The sequence below is a fragment of the Bidens hawaiensis genome, unplaced genomic scaffold (assembly GCF_021521415.1).
Source record: "Bidens hawaiensis isolate Kalapana, Puna unplaced genomic scaffold, B.hawaiensis_p1.1 tig00049250_1, whole genome shotgun sequence".
Taxonomy (NCBI): Eukaryota; Viridiplantae; Streptophyta; class Magnoliopsida; order Asterales; family Asteraceae; genus Bidens; species Bidens hawaiensis.
Genome location: NW_027498827.1, coordinates 1 through 21,875, shown reverse-complemented (window position 1 = coordinate 21,875; position 21,875 = coordinate 1). Strand labels below are relative to the sequence as shown.

At 35.5% G+C, this 21,875-nt stretch overlaps 3 protein-coding genes across 3 annotated transcripts; 2 read left to right on the top strand and 1 right to left on the bottom strand.

Annotated features, from left to right (window-relative positions):
• Positions 1-1,366: 1,366 nt before the first annotated feature.
• Positions 1,367-10,528, top strand: LOC143597923 (uncharacterized). Its single transcript, XM_077076292.1, has 2 exons — positions 1,367-2,083; positions 10,524-10,528. Exons 1-2 carry the CDS (start codon positions 1,591-1,593, stop codon positions 10,526-10,528), a joined length of 498 nt encoding a protein of 165 aa, XP_076932407.1. The 5' UTR covers positions 1,367-1,590.
• Positions 10,529-11,414: 886 nt separating this feature from the next.
• Positions 11,415-12,370, top strand: LOC143597922 (uncharacterized). Its single transcript, XM_077076291.1, has 3 exons — positions 11,415-11,765; positions 11,851-12,091; positions 12,186-12,370. The coding sequence occupies exons 1-3, from the start codon at positions 11,415-11,417 to the stop codon at positions 12,368-12,370; spliced, it is 777 nt and encodes a 258-aa protein (XP_076932406.1).
• A 5,270-nt stretch (positions 12,371-17,640) lies between these two features.
• Positions 17,641-18,792, bottom strand: LOC143597921 (uncharacterized). Its single transcript, XM_077076290.1, has 2 exons — positions 18,724-18,792; positions 17,641-18,270 (listed from the first exon to the last, which is right to left on the bottom strand). Exons 1-2 carry the CDS (start codon positions 18,790-18,792, stop codon positions 17,641-17,643), a joined length of 699 nt encoding a protein of 232 aa, XP_076932405.1.
• Between the last annotated feature and the right edge of the window lie 3,083 nt (positions 18,793-21,875).

Below are 21,875 nucleotides of genomic sequence, written 5' to 3'. Positions count from 1 at the left end.
GTTTAAAATGGAACGGGTTGAATTTGTGTTATGAGTCATCTCTAACGGGTCAGAAAGAAAAAAAGAACTTGGCTCAAAAGAGTAATTGCAATAAGTTTGATGATTTTAGACTAAAAGTATTTTGGGTTGACCCATTTTTCTTTCCTTCTTGCTACATACTTCATGACAGTGACCACAAAATCAAATGTAAACAATAAAAGTTAAATATACACTCCTCTGCAAAGGTTTTAGAAGAAAATCAAGTGCATAAAAATATTAATAAAAAATTTTCCAATAGTGAACTGCAATTATATATATATATATATATATATATATATATATATATATATATATATATATATATATATATATATATATATTAACAGCTCTAATATAAAAATCATGAATCAGAATAAAAGAACACTAAAATTGTAAAAATAGAAAATATATATATAGGGAAAATTGTAGATACCTTCAAGATAGAAGGAATGGCAGGAGGTCTTGAAGAGGTATCATAATTTGAAAGCCTAAATTTCGTTCAATCGTGAAATTTGGGGATTATCAAGGAGCCAACTAGCAAGCAACTGAGGATGTGAATTCGTATATAATTCTCATTTATGCAGAGACCTAGGTCACGATCGATCTTCAATAGCGCTCTCTGAAAATTAAAAGTTAAATTGTTATCAGGGTAGTAACAAATCGACTACCAAAGCCTAATTACTGAATTTAACCACACTTATTTGTTCATAGACAGAAGATACAATCTAACCTAGTTATCATAAAACCAACAGAAGCCGATTTGTACAATCTAACCCCTAAATCAAAACAATCTAGACCCCTAAATCAAAAAAATCTGGACAATTAAAAATAAATCATACCTAGAAAAGAATCAAATTGGGGATTTCACTATGGCTGAAGGTGTTTGAGTGGCTGCGGTTGAATGGTGGCCAAGACGTAGGGGCGTCGTCTAATTTGTTTGAAACGTGTTCTGGGTGGCAGATCTCTGTCGAGGGTTTTTAGTTAGAGTAGTTTGTGATCTATGTAGAGACAATTAAATGGGTTGGGGAAAGGAAAAGGGAAAGGAAAAGTGTTATGTACGACACTTGAATTTTAACCCAGTTTAAATAAAATTACTAATTTATCTTATTTGTTTGATTTGAATTTCATAAGGCCTAGAAATTAAACATAATAGATATTAGTGTTAATTAAATAATTTATGTAGATAATTTATATTTCCTATTATTGATATTAATCAAATTTATAAATTATTATTACTAAATGATAAATGTCTTTTATTAAATAAAATTTAACAATTAATATACCTTTGTGTTTTTTTAAACATGCTACTCTTTTATTTATTTTATTTTTCTTTAGTGAAATTTTGATTAAATAGTTATTTTGTCAAAAGTCGCTAGAAACTTGACGGGTTTTGGCCGGGTATACCCGACGGGTATTTTTAAACGTCCATTTTTATATCTTTTATATACACAAGAAAACTCTCTTTAGTTTTTATAATTACTAAATATATTTTGTTATCTTTCTATGTAATAAACTATACATCCTAAACTAAACATGATTTGTCTTTTTCCAAACTAAATTGTTTAGATCAAAATGACTATATCGTCCCTTCCGATTATGGTATTAATGCTGGAAATTATTGCAAAACTCCCTCCAAATGCAATAGCCCAATGCAAGACTGTTTGTAAGGAATGGTTAACCTTCATATCAACGCCGATTTTTCTAAAGGCTCAATGTGATTACATGCGCGCATCAGCTGGTCAGAAAATTCTCGAGGCAGGTCCACGATCGTGCAAGGTTCGCTCGTTGAATTATAAAGTCGCGAACTATTTCTTGGCCACCAACATTAGCATCCCGTTTAATGCTAGGCCAGAAAATTTGTTATTTTTATCAAGATTAGATGGCATGCTATGTGTTTTCCTAATAAACACATGGGAGTTGATTGTTTGGAATCCATTGACAACTTTCTTCAAAAAGTTGTCAAACTCGAACAAACAAGGGTTCTACAAATATAACATCGATGCAATCGGATTTTATGTTAACTCTTCATACGATTACAACATCGTACACGTAAAACATAGAGGGGGTACTTTGGCCATTTATGTCTATTCAATGCGATTAAGCTCATGGAGGACTGCACGCTTCCTGAAAAAACGCCCGTACCATAATGAAACCTTCAATTGGTGTAACATCCCAAAATTTCTAAAGTAATATTTAATATATTATTTTGTCGGGTGAAATAAACGAGTTAGTGGAATGATAATAATAATAATAGCAAAATATGAAGACTTAGTAGGATAATTAGATGGGATTAGATATGGACCAAAAGGAAATATGGGCCTTCGGTCCATGGGCTTAAAGGAGTATAAATACCCCCTTAAACCCCAATCCTTTCCATTCCATCCATTTATCCATCCTAATCTCTACACACTCCAAAACACACACGACCCGAACCAAGATCCAATGGCAAGGACCCGAGCTCGTTGGTGCTAGATCGTCGTGACGAACCAAAGCAACATCAAAGACCAGCTCGTGTTCGTAGTTCGACTCGTTTACGGTACGTTTATATCGAGAACTTGTTCGTTTAGGTTTGGATTAGTATAGAAATGATAGATCGGTGTTTGTATGGTAAAAACGAATCCTACAAAGCTAAACTTACTGAAAAATGGTTAAGATTTGATGGGTTAATCGATTGATAAAAGAACCCGTAACCTGTATGCCTAAATCGCACCCTTTAAACGTCGATGTTAGGCCGATTTGATGGTTGGGGTTTGTAGGCGCTGGTCAGACGATTCCGTGGATACCTAAATCGAGTTATTTGGTTAAGAAACGAAGATGATTAAGGACGAACAGTAGCTGCAGCCGACAACTTCGCCTGCAAGCTAAGTTCGCCTGATGAACTTCGCCTGCAAAGCTAAGTTCGCCTGATGACAACTTCGCCTAAAAGCTAAGTTCGCCTGATGACAACTTCGCCTAAAAGCTAAGTTCGCCTGATGACAACTTCGCCTAAAAGCTAAGTTCGCCTGATGACAACTTCGCCTAAAGCTAAGTTCGCCTGATGACAACTTCGCCTAAAGCTAAGTTCGCCTAAGGTTTAACTTCGCCTAAAGCTAAGTTCGCCTAAGGTTTAACTTCGCCTAAAGTCAAGTTCGATTAGAAAATAAATTAAAAACGATAAGTAAAAGTAAGCTAATACTAGGCCACCAGATTAGATCAGGCGAGTATTGATACGTGTAACTTATACAGTCAGCCGAGCTCAGTTAAAGAAGGGATTTACAACTATCGGAGGAAGAAGCAGAGTTCAGGTGAGTTTCTAGCCCCATTTATGTGTTATGTTTTCGGGGCTGTGTGCATACTCGATATGTTTGTTAATACGCTTATCCTAAGAGATAAGTGTATGCCTTATGTGAATAATGTGATATGTATGAATGATGGCTTGACGGTACGTGAACGATCTTCGGATATTGCACGTACTGTCAGGTTGTAACGCTAAGTATAAGGTAAGTATGATATGTATGCTTATGTGTATGAATGTGATAAAGTTAATAAAAGAATGAAAGGATGGTTGTATGGTTACGAAGAGGGTACCGCGCCCTAATAATACTCGAGGTATGATGTATGGTTGTATGGTAACGAAGAGGGAATCGAACCCTACTAATATTCGAGAACTAGGGAACCGAACCCTACTAATATTCGAGGAAAGAGGGACCAGACCCTTATAATATCTGTGATGTTAGGGACCAGACCCTTATAATATCTGTGATGTTAGGGACCAGACCCTTATAATATCTGTGATGTTAGGGACCAGACCCTTATAATATCTGTGAGGTTATAGGGCGAAAGGCTCTTTAAAACGTATGATTATGTATGTAAAGAAAGTATGAAGGTAAGAATGAAAGTATATGCAATTATGTGTGTATGAAAGAAAGTTAAGAGGTTAAGTATGAAATGTAAGAAGGTATTGTATGATTATGTGATTAACTAGAACTCACTCAGCGTAGCTGACTTTTAGTATGCACGCAGGTGAGTAGGATGAGGCAGCTCGCTTGAGGAGACACGTGGCACTGAATAAGAGGCTGGCATCGGAAGACTCAAGACGTTTAAGTTTAATGTTTCGTTTATTTTGAAAGATAAAATGATGTTTTAAGACAAGACGTGTTTTGTTATGAAATGTTTTATGAAAGTTTTTATATTCCGCGAAAGTTTTAATGAACTCTGATTTGTAAGAACTGTGTTTATGAGTAAATCCGACGCTAAAGTAAGGCTACCGGGTTCGGGGCCTTACAATTGGTCGTCGGGAACTTTATGTGGTGATGGTTTATACTTCACGGTTGCCCAACACTGAGAATTTGGTCAAAAAATTATACTTCGGTTTGACGTAAACACGATGGAATTTTCAGAATTAAGCTTGCCAAATGTCCATGGTTTTGGAAATTTGGGTGTTTTAGCCGATATAAATTCCGAGTCCATATGCTTGTTAGTCCCGGATTTATAAAGTATGGTACTGTAAGTTTGTGGAAGTTAAATAACGGTGTATGGATAAAGTTGTTATCTTATAGTCATAGAGTGTCTATAATATTTCCGAGGACTACCTCTATCACGTATTACAATTTAAGTGGCTCGTGTCTTGTGATCACGGAGTGGGGACAAGTGCTTGAAGTTGACTTGAGGTTCGATCAACTCGCTTATAAACTCCCTTCCTTTTGTAGTGAATTCAACCATGGTGCAATCCATACCGAGACTATAGTTTCCCACGGATTTTAGTTTCGTGTGCTTCTATCATGCATTTGTTATAGTGTTTGACATGATGTCTATTCCAGTCTAATTTAATTTTTCATTCTAGTGAACTCTAATTTGTGTTTTATGTACTTTTATTTGAATGACATGCATGTTTTACTTAAACTCATTTCTATGTAGTATAGATTGTTATTATTATTATTATTATTGTTGTTGTTGTTGTTGTTGTTGTTGTTGCTATTTGTGTTTGGTTACAAACTTTTTTTTTATTTTGTGATGGTATTACATTCAAATCAAGGCGCATCATGTAGGCGGTAATATTATGTGTTACATGTAATAGTTATATTTTGGACGTAGTTGTAACAATTGAAAAAATTAATATCATATTCCGCTAAAAGATTGGTTTCGTCTAAAGTTTTAGTTTGGAAAGAAAACATCAAATTTCTATATAAGATAACAATGAACAGCCATAAACAAAAGAAAAAATAACTATAAACATTAACACTTCTTCTATACTAGCATGTGCGTAGTATTAATATTAATTTATTATTATAAAAATGAAATCAAAGTAACTGACAAATAAATAATATGACGTTGAGGCTTGTGAGAAATTGCGAACGGTATTGTTAACTTTAGGAAATTAACAATTAAATTTGTCTATCAATTTTAAAAATGTAAGAGACATAATTAAATTTAATATACATAAAGGTATTTATGGGAAAGGTTGAAAAATAAGTATGCAATGAGTTCTAGATTCTAAATGAAGTAGATGTAATTGATCAAATGGTTATAAGTTATAACAAGTCATGCGACCACAATTTAAATATTAAAAGAGTATATAATGAAATATTCTAAATACATTTATAAATGTTCCAATATAAAAGGTTTAAAATTTCGTTATGAAATACATATATATATATATATATATATATATATATATATATAGTATAGACAACTAAAAAAAACTCTTTTATTAAAATTCAATAAAGGTTTTTATTTTATATCTTACATTTCTTATATGTGTCTATGCACGTTTTATTGTTAAATATGCAAGAAATCTTCACATTTTGCGTTTTACTCTTTTAAATTCCTTACTATTTTTATATATTAGAGTATTACACATTTGTTTTGAAGGGTTTAATTGATCATGAATACGCATTCCATTGTTGACTCTTTTTCATCACTCACACAATACGGAGTTTGGTATACCGTGGCTTTTGTTTGGGTCGAGTTCGTTTTGCCTATAGCACGTGAAAACAGATTCTTGGTTGTTTTTCTCGACCAATCCGTAAGATATTTTTTTTGATTTTGCACACACAGTAGAACTCTATTTCATATACTAAATATATTTCTTTTATAGAGACGACATATAGTCGCATTCGTCCCGGCAGATATAATGCGCTTTTACAATCACATAAATTTAGTGGGCAACGTGTTCGTACTATATCGTTTCCAGATAGAGAATTTCGAATACATAGAGTGGCCAAAACATGAAAACCATCTCTTGTTTGGCGGTGATTTCAAGATTGTATTTAGCGAACACACTAAACTTATTCGATTTACAAGCCATGTTCCACGAGGGTTCTGTTTGTACCCATTAGTGCCTTCTATAAAAACTCTTACGCACGACAGGAGATATGAAAAAATAATTACCGGTACGTATAATCACGGTCCTTACATACATCCTTCTATCGTACGCTAATTTTATTATATGCATATTTTAAAGAACTTGTATATTGGTTTTAGTTGTCGTTGGAAAAATTATCATGGGCTCGCGATCGTATGGTATTTATGGTTTAAGTGTGTTTCTTCAAGATGTAACGTAAGTCAATATACATATGATAATTATAATTTTCTATGGTTTATAATTACAATTTTTGAGGTTTCTAATCTATATTATATGTGGTAGCGGTCACATAATACAACTGTATTTAGAAGACACGACGCAAATCAATATTATAAAAACTTTTCAAGCAATGTTAAAAAAATCTGTTGTGTACGCATCCCGGGTCAAGCTCATTCGTTTGCGAGATAGTAAGTTATACATTTTAATGGGATTTTTCATTACTAACACTAATTGTGCCATGATTATTTATAAACTTATACATGTTTTATTGCTTATAGGGAATATTTTAAGGTCAACGAATTTAACTACGATCCATTATGAACCAGACATGGTCATGGGTTGTTCTTTTAGTCCGTGTTCGTGTTGAATAACATTTGTCCTCTTTAGCTTACTTCCCATTTTGTTTTAAGACAATGTTATCTTTGCGTTGATTTTGTTTACCTCTCTTACTTTACTTCACAAATTACTTTAATACACCTTCGCATATGTGTTTTGGTTTTCTTTACCTAAGTATTTATTTTGAATATTGGTTATCTTTTTATTAATAAAGAGCGATAGTTGGTTAGAATCAATAAACAAAGATTATATACACTTCAATTGGTTATTCAAATATTCAAACAAACCATGTATATTGGAATTTTAGATCATCGGGACTGAACTCGGTAGATTGGCGACGCTAACGAACTTGTAGGTATATTTACCTTTGTAAAGAACACATGTAAATATAACACGTCCATATCATTCTAAGCGGTGTACTCACTTAAGATATTCATTAAAAAAGATTTTTTTTCAAATGTTCGTAGGCCATAATTTAAGCACGATATATACAAGTGGAGGCACACTGGCCGTTTAAGATTTTTACAGTAAATTCAGATCATCAAATAAATAAAGTAAAACTTGTCTTTTAATTTTTAATTGTTTTAAAATTCAGAAATCAAATGCCGAAAAGTTATGACCAATATCCTTAATTTGAAATTTCTCATATACATACTATAGTACTGTACGTATAGTATAGATAGATGACATAATAAATGTTGTTATTAATAAAACAAACTTAACTAATTTAAGATAATACATTTTTACTAACAGTGAATTCTATGTTAGTATGTTTTCTTTTTAAATAGATAGGCTTGAATAATAACGTAACTAAAGAGCTGTCATTGGCTACATTTTACATACACACTTTATTAATAATCCATATAATCATAATAGTTTTTAATATGTATTATAAAATTAAAAAGTTTAAATACATAGTGAAATACATTATAACCGTAATAAGGGAGAAACCAACCCATTATTGTGTTCAATATTATTTAAAAACATAATGCAAAATATATTATTCAGTTATATAGTTATTTATTTAAACTATTTCAATGATAAATGTGTTATGCAATTACTATATTATTTGTCTTGTACAAAATATTAATGAATCTGGTTTGTGTGTTGATATTTATATATTGATTTGTTAACTTCTTAGGTGTGAAACTTTGCGTTATTAACTTATATATGTGATCAATTAGAAGGATTCTTTAAATTTCCTAAAAAGGTATGATATATGTTGTTTTTGACTTATATATGTGACTAATTAGTAGTTATAGTCTACATTTTACCTACATACTTTTATTAATAATTCATATATAGTTATGTAACATCCCGTTTTCTAGTTTCGGTTAATAAAATGAAAATAGAAATTATTGTGAGTTGGGCTAGTGTTTGGTTATACGGGTATGAGTTATGGAATTGGGTTGCTAAGGAAAGAAGGAAAGACCATGGGCTTAAGCCCATGATCCATAATTATATAAACATTAAATCACCCATTTAATTCATTTCTCACACATTCCATACACCACCAAAACACACACTTAAGCTCTCTCTCTAGTTTTCTCCTTATCTTAGCCAAAATCAAAAAGGAAACCGAACACTGACCCAAGGTAATAATAGTATAATGTTGTATGAGCTTAAACCTGTTAGATCTAGTCATGAAACGACGAGCCGAAACCATTAAACCGTTCAAGTCACGAGATCCGGGTGGAATCAGGTATTAACCGAACCTAAGATGAGCGTAGGGATCACCCTAGCTCAGATCTGGATCGAACGGGACGAAAAACGATGAAAACGGTGGAAACACAAGTGAGATCTCGTTTTTCCGGCGAAAACGCGGTTTTCCGGCGATGACGGCGCCGGAAAAGTTTGGTACGAGGTTAAGGCGTCAGAGAATGTTTCTGACATTCTCTGACCTAACCCTAGTTCGTTAACGAAAAGTTAACGAATTAGAGGTAATTCGTTATGATGATTCGCTAAGGAAAGGATAACGAACTAGACTTAGTTCGTGTTCAAATTCGTTAAGGACAATATAACGAACCAACTCCAAATTCGCTATGACCATTCGTTAACAGAGATAACGAATTAGAAGGTCCAATTCGTTACATGGACTGATTCGCTACATGAACTGATTCGTTACAAGGTCCAATTCGTTTAATAACCAGTTCGTTAAAGGGTTCAATTCGCTACTTGGACCAGTTCGCCATGATAAACCAATTCGTTAAGAACCAAGTAATGAACTAGAAGTTTGATAAATGTCAGAACAGTTCCTTGACTTAGAAAAGAATGGATTAATTACAAATAAGCCCTTGAACTTTGAGTTAGCGAATTAAATAATAATTTAAAATCCTAATGGAAAATGTGTTACCCCAGCCAGGGGCTCTGCCCCTTGGACCCTGCTAGGGGCTTCCGCCCCTAGACCCCACTGCCAAGGGCGCTGCCCCCGGACCCCCGTTCGTTGTGGGTTATATAAAGATAGAAATGCGATGTGAGTAGTAATAGTAAATTGATACGTGTAAATATTATACAGTTAGCCGTGCACAGCTCAAGAAGGGAATAACTATTAACGGTGAACGTAATCGCACTTAGGTGAGTTCTAGGCCCATTCTTTGTTATGTTTTCGGGGCTGTGTGCATACTCGATGTGAATTGTCAATACATTTATCCTAAGTGATAAGTGTATGCCATATGTGATTATGTGAAAAGTATAAACGGTTGCTTGTCGGTACGTGAACGATCTTCAGATATTGCACGCACTGTCAAGTTATACCTATGGTTATGAATGTTATGTATAATGTATGGATGATATGTATGTATGTATGTTATGAATGAATGTAAGAGGTAGCCAGGTACAGAAGAAAGGGACTGAGCCCTAATAATACTCAAGGCAGAAAGGGACTGAGCCCTAATAATACTCAAGGAAGAAAGGGACTGAGCCCTAATAATACTCAAGGCAGAAAGGGACTGAGCCCTAATAATACTCAAGGCAGAAAGGGACTGATCCCTAATAATACTCGAGGCAGTAGGGCTTAATGCTCTTTAAAACGTATAAGTATGTAAAGTATCGATAGACGTAAATTATGTAAAGAAAGAATAAAAGAAAGAATGATTGAAAGAAAGAATATATATAACTATATATGAACGAAAGGAAGATGAGCAGGTTAAGTATATAATATGGATCTTCGGATGCGTATGTATAAGTAGGTGAAAGTACTGTATGTTGTATGATTAACTAGAACTCACTCAGCGTAGCTGATTTTTAGTATGCACGCAGGCTAATCGACTGAGACAGCTGGCTTGAGGGGGATACATGGCAATGCTGAAGAGGCTGACATCTGAAGATTTGTCGTGATGTTTTGATACTATGTTTTATGATATGTTTTTTTAAAGACAAGTTATGGATGTTTGTAATGGATGGTTGACAACGCGAAAGTTTTAATTAACTCTGATATTTAGAACTGTGTTTATGAGTAAATCCAACGTCCAAATGTGAGGCACCGGTAACGGGGCCTTACAAGTTATTTGTTTAAATTATTTCAATGATAAATGTACCCCATATTTATCATAGTAATTTCTTTTGTCGAAAATATTCATCAATCTAATTTGTGTTTTCACATTTGCAGGTTGATTTTTATTATCATTTTAGGTGGGGCACTTTGAGTTATTGACTTGTATCTTTGACCACTCGAGAGAATTCTTCAAATTTCCTAAAAAGGTATGATATATGTTGTTAATATATTTATTTGAAAGTATTTGTTTAATTTATAAATTATTATTTATACTTGCTAATTTCAAAAAATAGAGCGTGAACCTTATTATTTGATTTACAAGGTACTCGTCAACTTGCAATGACTAACGAAGACCCAAAAGATCGTAATGATGTATCTTCCTCATCTGCGTCTGCGTCAGCTCAAAAACGAAAAGAGTATAATGGACGATATTATGCTTCACACAAAGAGAATAAGAAAGCGTCTAAAGTATGTAACGGATATACCTGTCAAAGTTATTCGTTATTATCTTCGATGGCTAATAGATCGGTAGGGAGGAAACCGCTACAACCTTTACAAACTAATAATAGTCAAATGACACAGATGACAAAAGAGAATGTGTCATGTACTTCGGCTGAAAAACGAAAAGAGAAAAATAGACGATATTATGCTAGATGCAAAGAGAATCGAATTCGTAATTGAAGTGATACTCAAAATAAACAAACTCCTGCCGATGATCAACCATCGCTCCGAGATGAGAACATAGAAGATGACCCATATAATTTTGTTTATAATGGTGTTCCAAGAGACCATCTCATCTTAAAAGCACAGAGTCCATGTCCTTATTGTGGAGCGAAACGATTTAAATTTGAATTCCCTACCTTTTGTTGTATGGGTGGGAAAACAAAATTAGCAGATTGTGAAATTCTCGCTGAATTGTACCGACTTTACACCTCGCAAGATGAAACTGGAGAAGTTTTTAGGAAAAACATACGTGCTTATAACACCAACTTTTCATTTGCCTCAATGGGCGTGACGTTGGATGGTACATTGGCAAATATGACAGACGGTGTATATACTTTTCGTGCACATAAAGGAATATATCACAACATCGACCAGTTGGTTTCGAGAGATGGAACACCTCGGTACTTACAATTGTATTTTTATGATACTGATACCGAACTAGATCTTAGACTCCAATGGCGAAATCTTGATCGAGATATTAAGAAGATCTTGACACGTGTTCTTTCAGCAAACCCTTATGTCAAGACATTTCGAAGTCTTGCTGAACTTGGACCTCTTGATGACTATAAAGTTACTTTGAATGCTTCAGTGGAACTTGACCAAAGGGTGTACAACCGACCAACCACATCCGAGGTTTAAATAACATTATATTATTTCAGTTATTTAAAAGTAACTTATAATTACTTTGTTTACTTATTTACAATACAACATTATATAGGTTGCCGGTATTTGGGTTGAAGGGAATGACAATATCACTTTATACAAAAGAAGCATTGTTGTGTACGGCAGGTCTGAATATAGTCAAAATATTCTGCCGTACTTTGGTTATTACGATCCATTGTGTTATCCTCTATTTTTCCCCAATGGGGAGTCTGGTTGGCATCCTAACATACCACGTCAAGGAGTATCAATCAGTGAAGTCCACAATGATCCCGATATCATCGACGAACCAACAGAAGGTACCAATAATCTAACTACGTTTTCTAAGTGAAGATTATAAAAATTACCCCAAAGCGTAATGTAATTAATTATTACGTTTTTTAATCTATTCAGATGCTAACACAGAAGGTTGTAGAAAAACCGTAGCTATGCGAGAGTACTACTGTTACAAGTTCCAAATTCGGTCTGCTGAGAATGCGCTTCTGTTTGGTGGTAGATTGCTACAACAATTTGGCGTGGACGTCTATATAAAACTTGAGACGTCACGTTTACATTTTTTTTCAAAGAAACCAGGATAAGATAAGAGCGTATTTGTATCAAGGTATCGTTGATTGCGTCCATGCTGGTGAGGTTCATCCAAACAGAATCGGACAACGAATCGTTTTGCCTGCAAGTTTCATTGGAGGGCCTCGTGAAATGCGACGCCGTTTCTAGATGCTATGACTTTAGTTCAAGATGATGGCAAGCCTGATCTATTCATTACGATGACTTGTAATCCTCACTGGTCTGAGATATGTGATAATTTAAAACCTGGTCAAACCGCACAAGATCGTCCAGAGCTTGTTTCAAGAGTGTTTCGTGCTAAACTAGAGGATATTAATGAACAACTTTTAAAGAAACATCTTCTTGGAGAAGTTAAGGCATACGTTTATGTTATCGAGTTTCAAAAGCGTGGTTTGCCACATGCGCATATCCTTCTTATCATGTACCCGTAATACAAAATAAACAATCCAGACTATTATGATAAGGTTGTGTGTGCTGAAATTCCCGATAATTCCCGATAAGTGAAGGCACCCTAAATTGCACGAGCTTGTTGTCAAGCACATGATGCATGGTCCTTGCGGAAACTTACAACCTAAAAGTCCTTGTATGCAGGGAGATCCTGATCAATCATGTCGTTTTCATTATCCTAGATAATTTAATGATTTGACAACACAAGGAGAAGATTCATATCCATTATATCGAAGAAGAGACAGCGGAAAGGGTGGACGTACGAGGAAGTGATCTTGATAATAGGTGGGTTGTCCCGTATAACCCAGTGATTTTGATGATTTTCCACTGCCACATGAATGTCGAGGTTTGCTCAACTACAAAATCCGTGAAGTATGTATTCAAATATTTTTACAAAGGACATGACAAATAGGTCATTCAAATAGATCCGGACGAGCAATGGGTTGTTATTAATGAGATAAAGAGATTTCAAGATGCATGCTATGTATCACCCCCGGAGGCTATGTGGCATATTTTTTCTTTCCCCCTTTATCAAATCTCTCCTACTGTATTGACATTGCAACTTCATCTCCTTAATCAGCACATGGTCAGGTTTAGAGATGATGATATTATGTCTGAAATTGTTGATAGGGAAAGAGATAAGAAAACCATGTTGACTGTATTTTTTTGAGACAAACAGAGTGGATGAAACGGCAAGGCAGTATTTGTATAAAGATTTTCCAAAACACTTCACATGGAATGGAGGCTCACGTAATTGGAATTGTCGTAAACAAAGGCCACAAAGAGGTCCTATTGTTCCGGCTAATCCAGCTGAAGGAGAAAGGTACTACTTAAGCCTACTTTTGTCAAATATCAAAGGTCCTACTTCTTTTGAAGATCTTCGCACACTTAATGGTGTAACGTACCCGGCATTTCGAAGAGCGGCCCTTGAAATAGGCTTAATAGAGAATGTCACACCCCGACTAGGTAGTTGCGGAAGCGTAATACGTGGATGTAACAGATAATACTGGTATCAACCATATTGTTTATAAAGAAATTCAACAAACTAATTTACATCATATTACATTGGCAGGTACTAAGTTTACAAACTAGATAAAAATCACATAACCGGTTCACGGGCTTCTTATTCATTACTATGTATTTGCGTCTATTCACAGCTATTCAACTTTGCTTCTAACACCAAGCACATAAGCAATTCATTCCAACTTCGGCTTACCTGAAAAGCATGTTAAAACGGGTCAACTACGTCTAGTTGGTGAGATTCAAGTTTCACGAGTACGAACAAAATCAGTATACGAGTTCGTAAAGTTCGCAGTACGTATGCATATAAGTATGTGTATGATGTATTATACTAAGCCACAAGTGAAACCGAAACAAGCTAAAACGCATGGCTACCATTGCCTATGTACTCCCGTTGGCATTTAACAACCACTTTGCCCGAAGTAAGTACTATATCTAACACCACATCGCAGAATCTAATAAGTATAAATGACAATGTGCAACTGGGATAACACGATCCGGCATACCCGGGGTTCCCCCCTCCGGCCCTGTCAGTTGGGTTTGTCAAACCGATTGTAGTATCAACACGTCACCGACACGAAGTTAATCACTTGTGTTTGTGGGGACTTTCAAGTGTTAGTACTTAGATAATCCACATCATCATACGTTTTCAAGTATATAAGTACATGTAAACATGCTTTCCACCCCAAATGTTCATAAAACAGTTTAGAAAGTGGGGTCGTGAAACTCACCTTATCGTAGTTCAAGCTGGTAATATGTATCAGTAAGTAATATTCCTCGATTATAGCTTGACCCTATAACTGGTATCGTACTGTTAATACTAGTACAGTGTTTAAGCTAAATCGGGCTGTATAACTAGTCTGGGTATAGCTGTTAAGCCCAGAACATGACCATAGTCTTAGATTGTGACGTTGTACACTATGAAATGTTCAAAACCAGATTTGGCTCAGTTTCACCGTTTTCCGAGCCTAGCCTAGTTGATCGTTTATGCGTTTTGTGATTAGGTAAGATCACATAAACTTAAGTAAACATATTTTTTTGGGTAAAAGGGTTTGTACCCAGGCTATAATAAAAATAAAAACTGGCGTAATGACAGAGTATCAAAACGGCAACAAAAAAACACAACCACAAAAACTAGACGAGAGGCATACCACTCGCTAGCCTAAAAACCCACTAAACACAGCCCATTAAACTACAAGAAAACAAAATAAACATTAGACTTCTAATGTAGCATTAGGCAGCTTCCAAACTTCCATCCACTTCCTTGAGCTTGAACGAAACCGACTCGAGAGAAGTTTTAATCTGACAATGCCCACTACCGCATCAATGATCTGACTGCAATCCCTCTTTTGATTTTTGAATAGTCTTAAATTCCTTTCCTGCCAAATCAGGTAGCAAGTCGCTGCTAAAACAAGTTTAGCAGTAACCACATCCGCCGATTTACTAGAAGCAAAAGACTCGTATTTCACCAAGATATCCCCCCACATATCAGAATATGAATCAATCTTAGCAAACTCACATACACCTTTCCAGACTTTGAGTGAAAGCGAGCAACGAAAGAATAAATGACCATGAGAATCAGGTTGAACATCACACAGCGGACATACCTGGCTGACATCAGTTCGGTTCTCCCAATATCTTACCTTATCCTGAGTTTTTAAACGATTCTTAATGATCAGCCACAATAAAAAAGCGTGCTTAGGAATACAGTTAGGATACCATACAACATTAAACCAAGTGACCTTGCGATCCTTAGATCGAATAGCATGCCACATATCCTTAACAGAAAACTGAACAAACTTTCCATTCAAATCTTTGATCCAAACTTCATCATCTTTTTGATTTTGAATTGAAGGAAACTGCACAGAATGAAGAATAGAATTCCATTCAACTGGCCACCTCCAAATACCCTCCTCAACTAAATTTGAAACTCTGTCAGATAAAGAAAAACCCTCCCGATGGATTGATCTAGTAGACACCATATCAATCAGAGGACGTGTAGTACACCAATTATCATACCAGACAGAAGTAGAGTCACCGTTCCCAATACGAAACCAGAAAAATTGTCTCACCATTTGCCGAATCTGTAAGAGGTTTCTCCAAGTGCAAGACATATTACCCCGCTTTTGGACAGCCCAGAAGCTAACGCCCCGCAGTTTATATGTATGAATCCATCTGACCCAAAAGATTCCTTGTTACTAAGCAATTTCCATATATGAGCAGACAAAAGCGCAACATTAAACTCGGACAACCTTCGAATACCAAGACCACCTTCAAATTTAGGAAGGCAAACAGCCTCCCAAGCCACTTTAGCTTTTCCCCGGCAACAATCCCCATTAGACCAAAGGAATCTTCTCATGAGTTTTTCAATTTCAGTAATTAATTTTGCCGGAAGTAAAAACATCATACCCCAGTAAATATGCATAGAAGAAATAACTGATTTAATTAATTGAAGCCTACCCGCAAAAGACAAACTTTTATTTTTCCAATCAGCTAACCTTCCTCGAACACGATCCACCAAAATCCGGCAATCCTTGTAATAAAGATTTTTTGAAACCAACGGAACACCAAGATATTTAACGGGTAAATTACCTTCAGCAAAAGGGGAGATATTAAGAATATCTAGTTTGACATGGTTCAGAGTATTACAGAAAAAAGCAGTACTCTTTGGTAAACTAGGAGCCAAACCCGACACTTCCTTAAATTCCTCCAAGCCTCCCATAATAACTTGAACTGACACGGGATCTGCATGGAGAAAAATGAAGAGATCATCTGCAAAACATAAGTTAACAATATCCAAGTCTTCACATTTCGGGTGATAAATAAAACCCGCCGAATTTCGAACCCTACGCTTCAAAATAAGAGTGAGAACCTCCATAATTAGAGTAAATAAGTAAGGGGATAACGGGTCCCCTTGACGCAACCCACGTTTTCCCACGAAGAAACCATGCGGAACGCCATTCACCGAAACTGAGAAAGAGGACGAGGTTACACATGTCATGATCCAATTTATCATTATAGGATGAAACCCAAACCCACTTAAAATCCTCTTCAAGAACGACCAATCAACAGTGTCATAAGCTTTCTGAATATCCACTTTAAAAGCACACCGGGCTGCACCACGATCAAGGTGGTAGCTATGCATCAACTCCTGGGCCAGTAAAATGTTATCAGAAATATTCCTACCAGGAATAAAAGCCGATTGATTAATATCAACTAAATCCTCCAAAGAACCTTTAATACGATTTGCAATAATTTTAGTAATACATTTATACACCACATTGCAAAGAGATATAGGCCTATAATCTTTCGGAAGACGAGCATTTCCCACCTTAGGTAATAATGAGAGAATAGTATGATTAACCTCTTTAAGCAATCTCCCCGAAATAAAGAAATCCTGCACCGCCAAAATCACTAACGGACCAACAATATCCCAAGAATTCTTAAAAAAAGCAGCTGAATAACCATCCGGACCAGGAGCTTTATCATCTCCAATATCAAACATAGCACCTCGAACCTCCTCAGACGAAAACAGGCCCAACCATTACTGTTAGCTTGAGTCGTCGAAAGTTTTGTGCGAAAAAGATGATGATCATCCAGATCAGAAACTGTTCCAATATTGCCAAGAAAGCCTTTAAAATAATTCACTAAAATTTTAGCAACATCCTCCCATGGAAAACATTTCCCTCCTCATCTTCAATACAATCGATCCGATTACGAGACTGATTAGCTTTGACAACTTTATGAAAATAAGCTGTATTCGACTCACCCAACTCAAGCCACTCCACCTTTGCCTTCTGTTTTAAGAAATCGTTCCTCATCCAAAAATAGCATCATTCAACGCACTAACTAACGCAGCTTGATCCTCGCGCAGAATCTGATTAAACGGATCCGCATCAACACTCCTTTGAACAGAATCCACTTCCAACCGCAATTTATTAACTTTAATATGGAGATTACCCTTGTCATATAACAGTTTACGGAGAGGTTTCTTCAAATTTTTCAGTTTCTTAGTCAAAGAGAACATATAATAACCCTCTACCTCTATGTTCCAACCATCCTTAACCACCTGTTTAAAATCTGCATGTGAAGTCAGAACATTTGAAAACTTAAAAGGCTTCGGACAGAACTTCCTGGACAATGGAATAGAAAGAATAGCTGGAGTGTGGTCCGATATTCTATACGGCAGAAACTCAACATAAGACCCCGGGAAAATATCATTAAAAACCTGGTTCCCCATTATTCTATCCAGCTTCTTCATAAGACCTGAATCACCCTTTGGTTTTTGGTTCCAAGTGTATTGAAGACCAGTAAATTTTAAATCTAAAATTTCCAGCTCTTGAATACAATCCTTAAACTCAACCATCGAGATATCCCTCGAAGAGGAACTAGAAGTAGACTCATCCAGACTCATAATCGTATTAAAGTCCCCCATCACAATCCACGGCTGATTATTAACCAAATTGTTATGAATCATAAGATTTTGCCATAATTGACGCCTCAAAAGATACGAATTATGAGCATAAATAAAAGAAAAGAAAATTACTTTCCGATCAGATTTAAGACTAATTTGCGTGGTGCACCACTTGATCCGATTGAGAGAGAATCATCAAATCCATCACATTCGTATCCCATTCCAACAATAACCCGAGAGTACTTTTCACAAACATTTCCATTAGAACTCCAGCTCCAATTACGAAACATCCTACTACATATCCCACTCAAATTTGAAGGTTGAACATGCGATTCTAAAATAGCACATAACGAAATCTTATTTTCAGCTATAACCTGCCGAACCTCACTTTGTTTAGGGGAGCGGTTCACACCCCTCACATTCCAAGACATAACATTAAACATTATGAACCATTGAAACGGGAGTGCTTGCCCCCTCAGAATTTACCTTAATATTGATCTCATTGAACACTTCCTCAATATCATCATCCCAAACCTTCATTGGAACCATCCACATCACCTATGATTTCCTGACAAAGGTGCAAACGAATTTTTCAGTCCCTTTCTTTTTATCACTACTTTGAGAATTCTGAATCTGTTTAACACGGTAAACGAATTTTGGCTTAGGTTTGGAGAGATGAACACCCTCAATACCCTTATACTCACTACCACCAGCTTTTGATTTATGCTTTCGTTTAACTTGTTGGTATCCCTCCTCATCATCCCCATTCTTCTCTTTCGCAATCTCTTTAACTTGTTTTGGACACTTCCTATCAGCATGGCCAAACGATTTACAAGTATTTACAATGAGGAGGCTTCCATTCATATCAATCTCCACTGTTTGTTTAATGACACCCTCCCCAATCAACGCTGGAATTCCCACTACTAAAGAATCTTTAAACTCATGATCCGCTTTCAATTCAACCAAAGCTCTAGCATAGCTACTGCGACCCCAAGAATCAACACACATAGATGATGTATAAGAGTCCAGCATGATCGGATCACCAACCTTTGTAGCTAGCATACTTAAACCATCCTCCGTATAAGCAACTAACGGCACATGATGCATTTTAATCCAAACCGGGACACGGGTAACTTCAGATTTACATAACACAGTGAACGGTTGTCCATATATTTAAGATAAGAGGCATCGACCTGATTAGCCATGGACCATGTTCCATAACTCTATCCATTCCCTCCTTTGAATCAAATTTAAAAAAGAAAAATCCATCCGCATTCATCATGCACCGTTGTATACCAAATTTAGCCCAAGCATTTTTAACATATGATTCTACAACCGGAAAAGGGAGTCTTTTGTCCAAAAAATAACATACAATGTATGTTCATACCTTTCATTGACCTCCTTTATTGATGATTTTGGCAGAATCACATCCACACCTTCAATGTTAGAATCTGACTCCAAACACCTAAAGTTTACCTTCTTTTTCTCAGAATTTCCAGATTAAGAACCCCGGCATAGAAGCTTTTGAACCAGAATTTTCAACACCATCTTTCCTACCAGAATCGCCTTGAGGATCAGCATCTTATCATCCTCCAAATCAACATTCAGATCGTTAATATTTTGGGAAACAACTCCATTTTTGTTAACTGAATTTGATAAACTAATATCCTGATTCATAGAATCAAGAATATTATAAGAAACCCTAGTCACCTTTGCATTATGTGGAACCCTAGCCACCATTGGATCAGCCATCACATGAGCAGAAACACCATGATTATGTTTCTTTAAAATACCACGTATCGGAGCACCATCAATGTTCTTTACCTTTGACACGAGATTGACCTCCTCTTTAGACTCCATACTCGGACATCAAAAGCACAAGTGAGGTTAACTTCTGCCAAAAAAAAAAACGGGAAAGAAAGCAAAGAAAGAAACGAGCAGCAAAGAAAGCAACGAAAGAACGAGCAGCAAAGAATCGAGCAGCAAAAACCCGTGCAAAACAAAAACGAAAAACACCAAACAAAACCCTAATAAAGAATGACGACAGCAAAGAAAGATCGAGCAGAGTTTAGAACTGAAGGTTATATTCAAGGATTACTACCAATAAGGAATCCGAATAAACCCCAAACCCTAAACAAGATCGATCACAAGAAGAAAAATCAGCAAAATCGCCATTCTAGAGAGAGAGAATTAGGGTTTTGACGGCAGCTCAGAATTAATCATGAACTTTTAAGTAAACATATTGATTGATAAAATGATTTAATTTATAAAAGAATTTTAAGGTTTTGGTATCTGGATTAATCGCAAGGTTCGTTTCCGTTTTCACACGGGTTTGATTATACAAAACGCGTACAATCCACCAAATTTGTCCGGAATTCTCGTAAGAAGTTCGTTTTTATCAAATTCATCCAAAACTATGATACTTGACCACTTTTGATATTTTGACATACCAGTCAGTTCGTTAAACATAAAAACTGCCGGTTTCGTTAAAACAATATATAGTTTAAATCTTTGATTAATCATAACTAATTATGCACTTATATATAAATTATGGAAATTTTTTGTAAAAATAAATAAAATATGATAATTTTATAAAAGTATTTTTAGAAATTTTATGATTAATTATTTATTTATAAAAATTCATTTAATGTGTTATAATTAAGTAATAAATAGCCCATTTATACCAAACAACATCTGAAAAATCCGATAATTTTTCCAAGTGGTCTCAATATCATCACATAGCCCCTGCAAAATCTCTAGAATCCTAACTCTTGGCCAAAATACCTTTTTGTGCGTTTTCGGCTGTTAAAACTTGATTAAAACACAATTGCACAAAAACTACTTAGACATCTACAAATGTTCCCAATTTTTTCCAGTGATCTTAACATAAAATTTCTGGGTTCTAAACCAAATTTCATAATTTTTCATGAAGTTTACCTATTTTTCCTGAGTAAACGCCAATAAATGATAATAAATTTGCCAAACATTCTCCGTTTATCGAACAATTACCAAATTTGAAGAGAGACTCAATTATGTGATCCCTGTTGTCCTTGAAAGTTTCATAACCTAAAAACAAGCACGTCACAATCGCAGCACAAACAACCCCTAAACGAGTTAACCGGTAATATCTTGTCGAATTTCGGTGGTTTTCGATAGCTTAAACGACTTTCCGGGTCTTGGGTTGCAAACTCAGTGTATCACATATCATGTAACATAAAAGCAAGCATAAATCATCCATTGAACAGCCTTGTTAGTTAGGGTTTCGGTTTTAGTTTCAAACCGAACTTTCAAACCGTAAAAACGTTGTTTCAAGGTTCTAATCTGCGTTTTTGGTCAAAAAATTTATATGTTTCGGATTTATAAACATGTTTAAGAGTAAAGCATGATTTTTGGTGATTTTTAGGGTTTTTGGATGGTTAAACATCCTTAATACTAACTAAAACATGTTTATATGTTAATTATATGACCCAAACTTGGTTAAATTTTCATAAAACTTGATCTTACCTTAGGGTTTTGGATGAAAAGAGATGAAGAACAGCAGGAGCAGAACTTAGGTAAAGTTTGTGGCGTGAAATGAATATAGAAATTTCAAAAAAAGTGGCTAAAATATCTAATGTGGGGGTTTCCCAACTTGGCGG

Excerpts from the sequence above, each read along its gene's own strand:
- LOC143597923 (XM_077076292.1), top strand. The coding sequence starts at position 1,591 with ATGACTATATCGTCCCTTCCGATTATGGTATTAATGCTGGAAATTATT.
- LOC143597922 (XM_077076291.1), top strand. The coding sequence starts at position 11,415 with ATGGGCGTGACGTTGGATGGTACATTGGCAAATATGACAGACGGTGTA. Across the intron at positions 11,766-11,850 it reads ACCGACCAACCACATCCGAG|GTTGCCGGTATTTGGGTTGA; the intron begins GTTTAAATAACA and ends AACATTATATAG. Across the intron at positions 12,092-12,185 it reads CATCGACGAACCAACAGAAG|ATGCTAACACAGAAGGTTGT; the intron begins GTACCAATAATC and ends TAATCTATTCAG.
- LOC143597921 (XM_077076290.1), bottom strand. The coding sequence starts at position 18,792 with ATGTGGATGGTTCCAATGAAGGTTTGGGATGATGATATTGAGGAAGTG. Across the intron at positions 18,271-18,723 it reads TCAATGAGATCAATATTAAG|CCGTGGATTGTGATGGGGGA; the intron begins GTAAATTCTGAG and ends GTTAATAATCAG.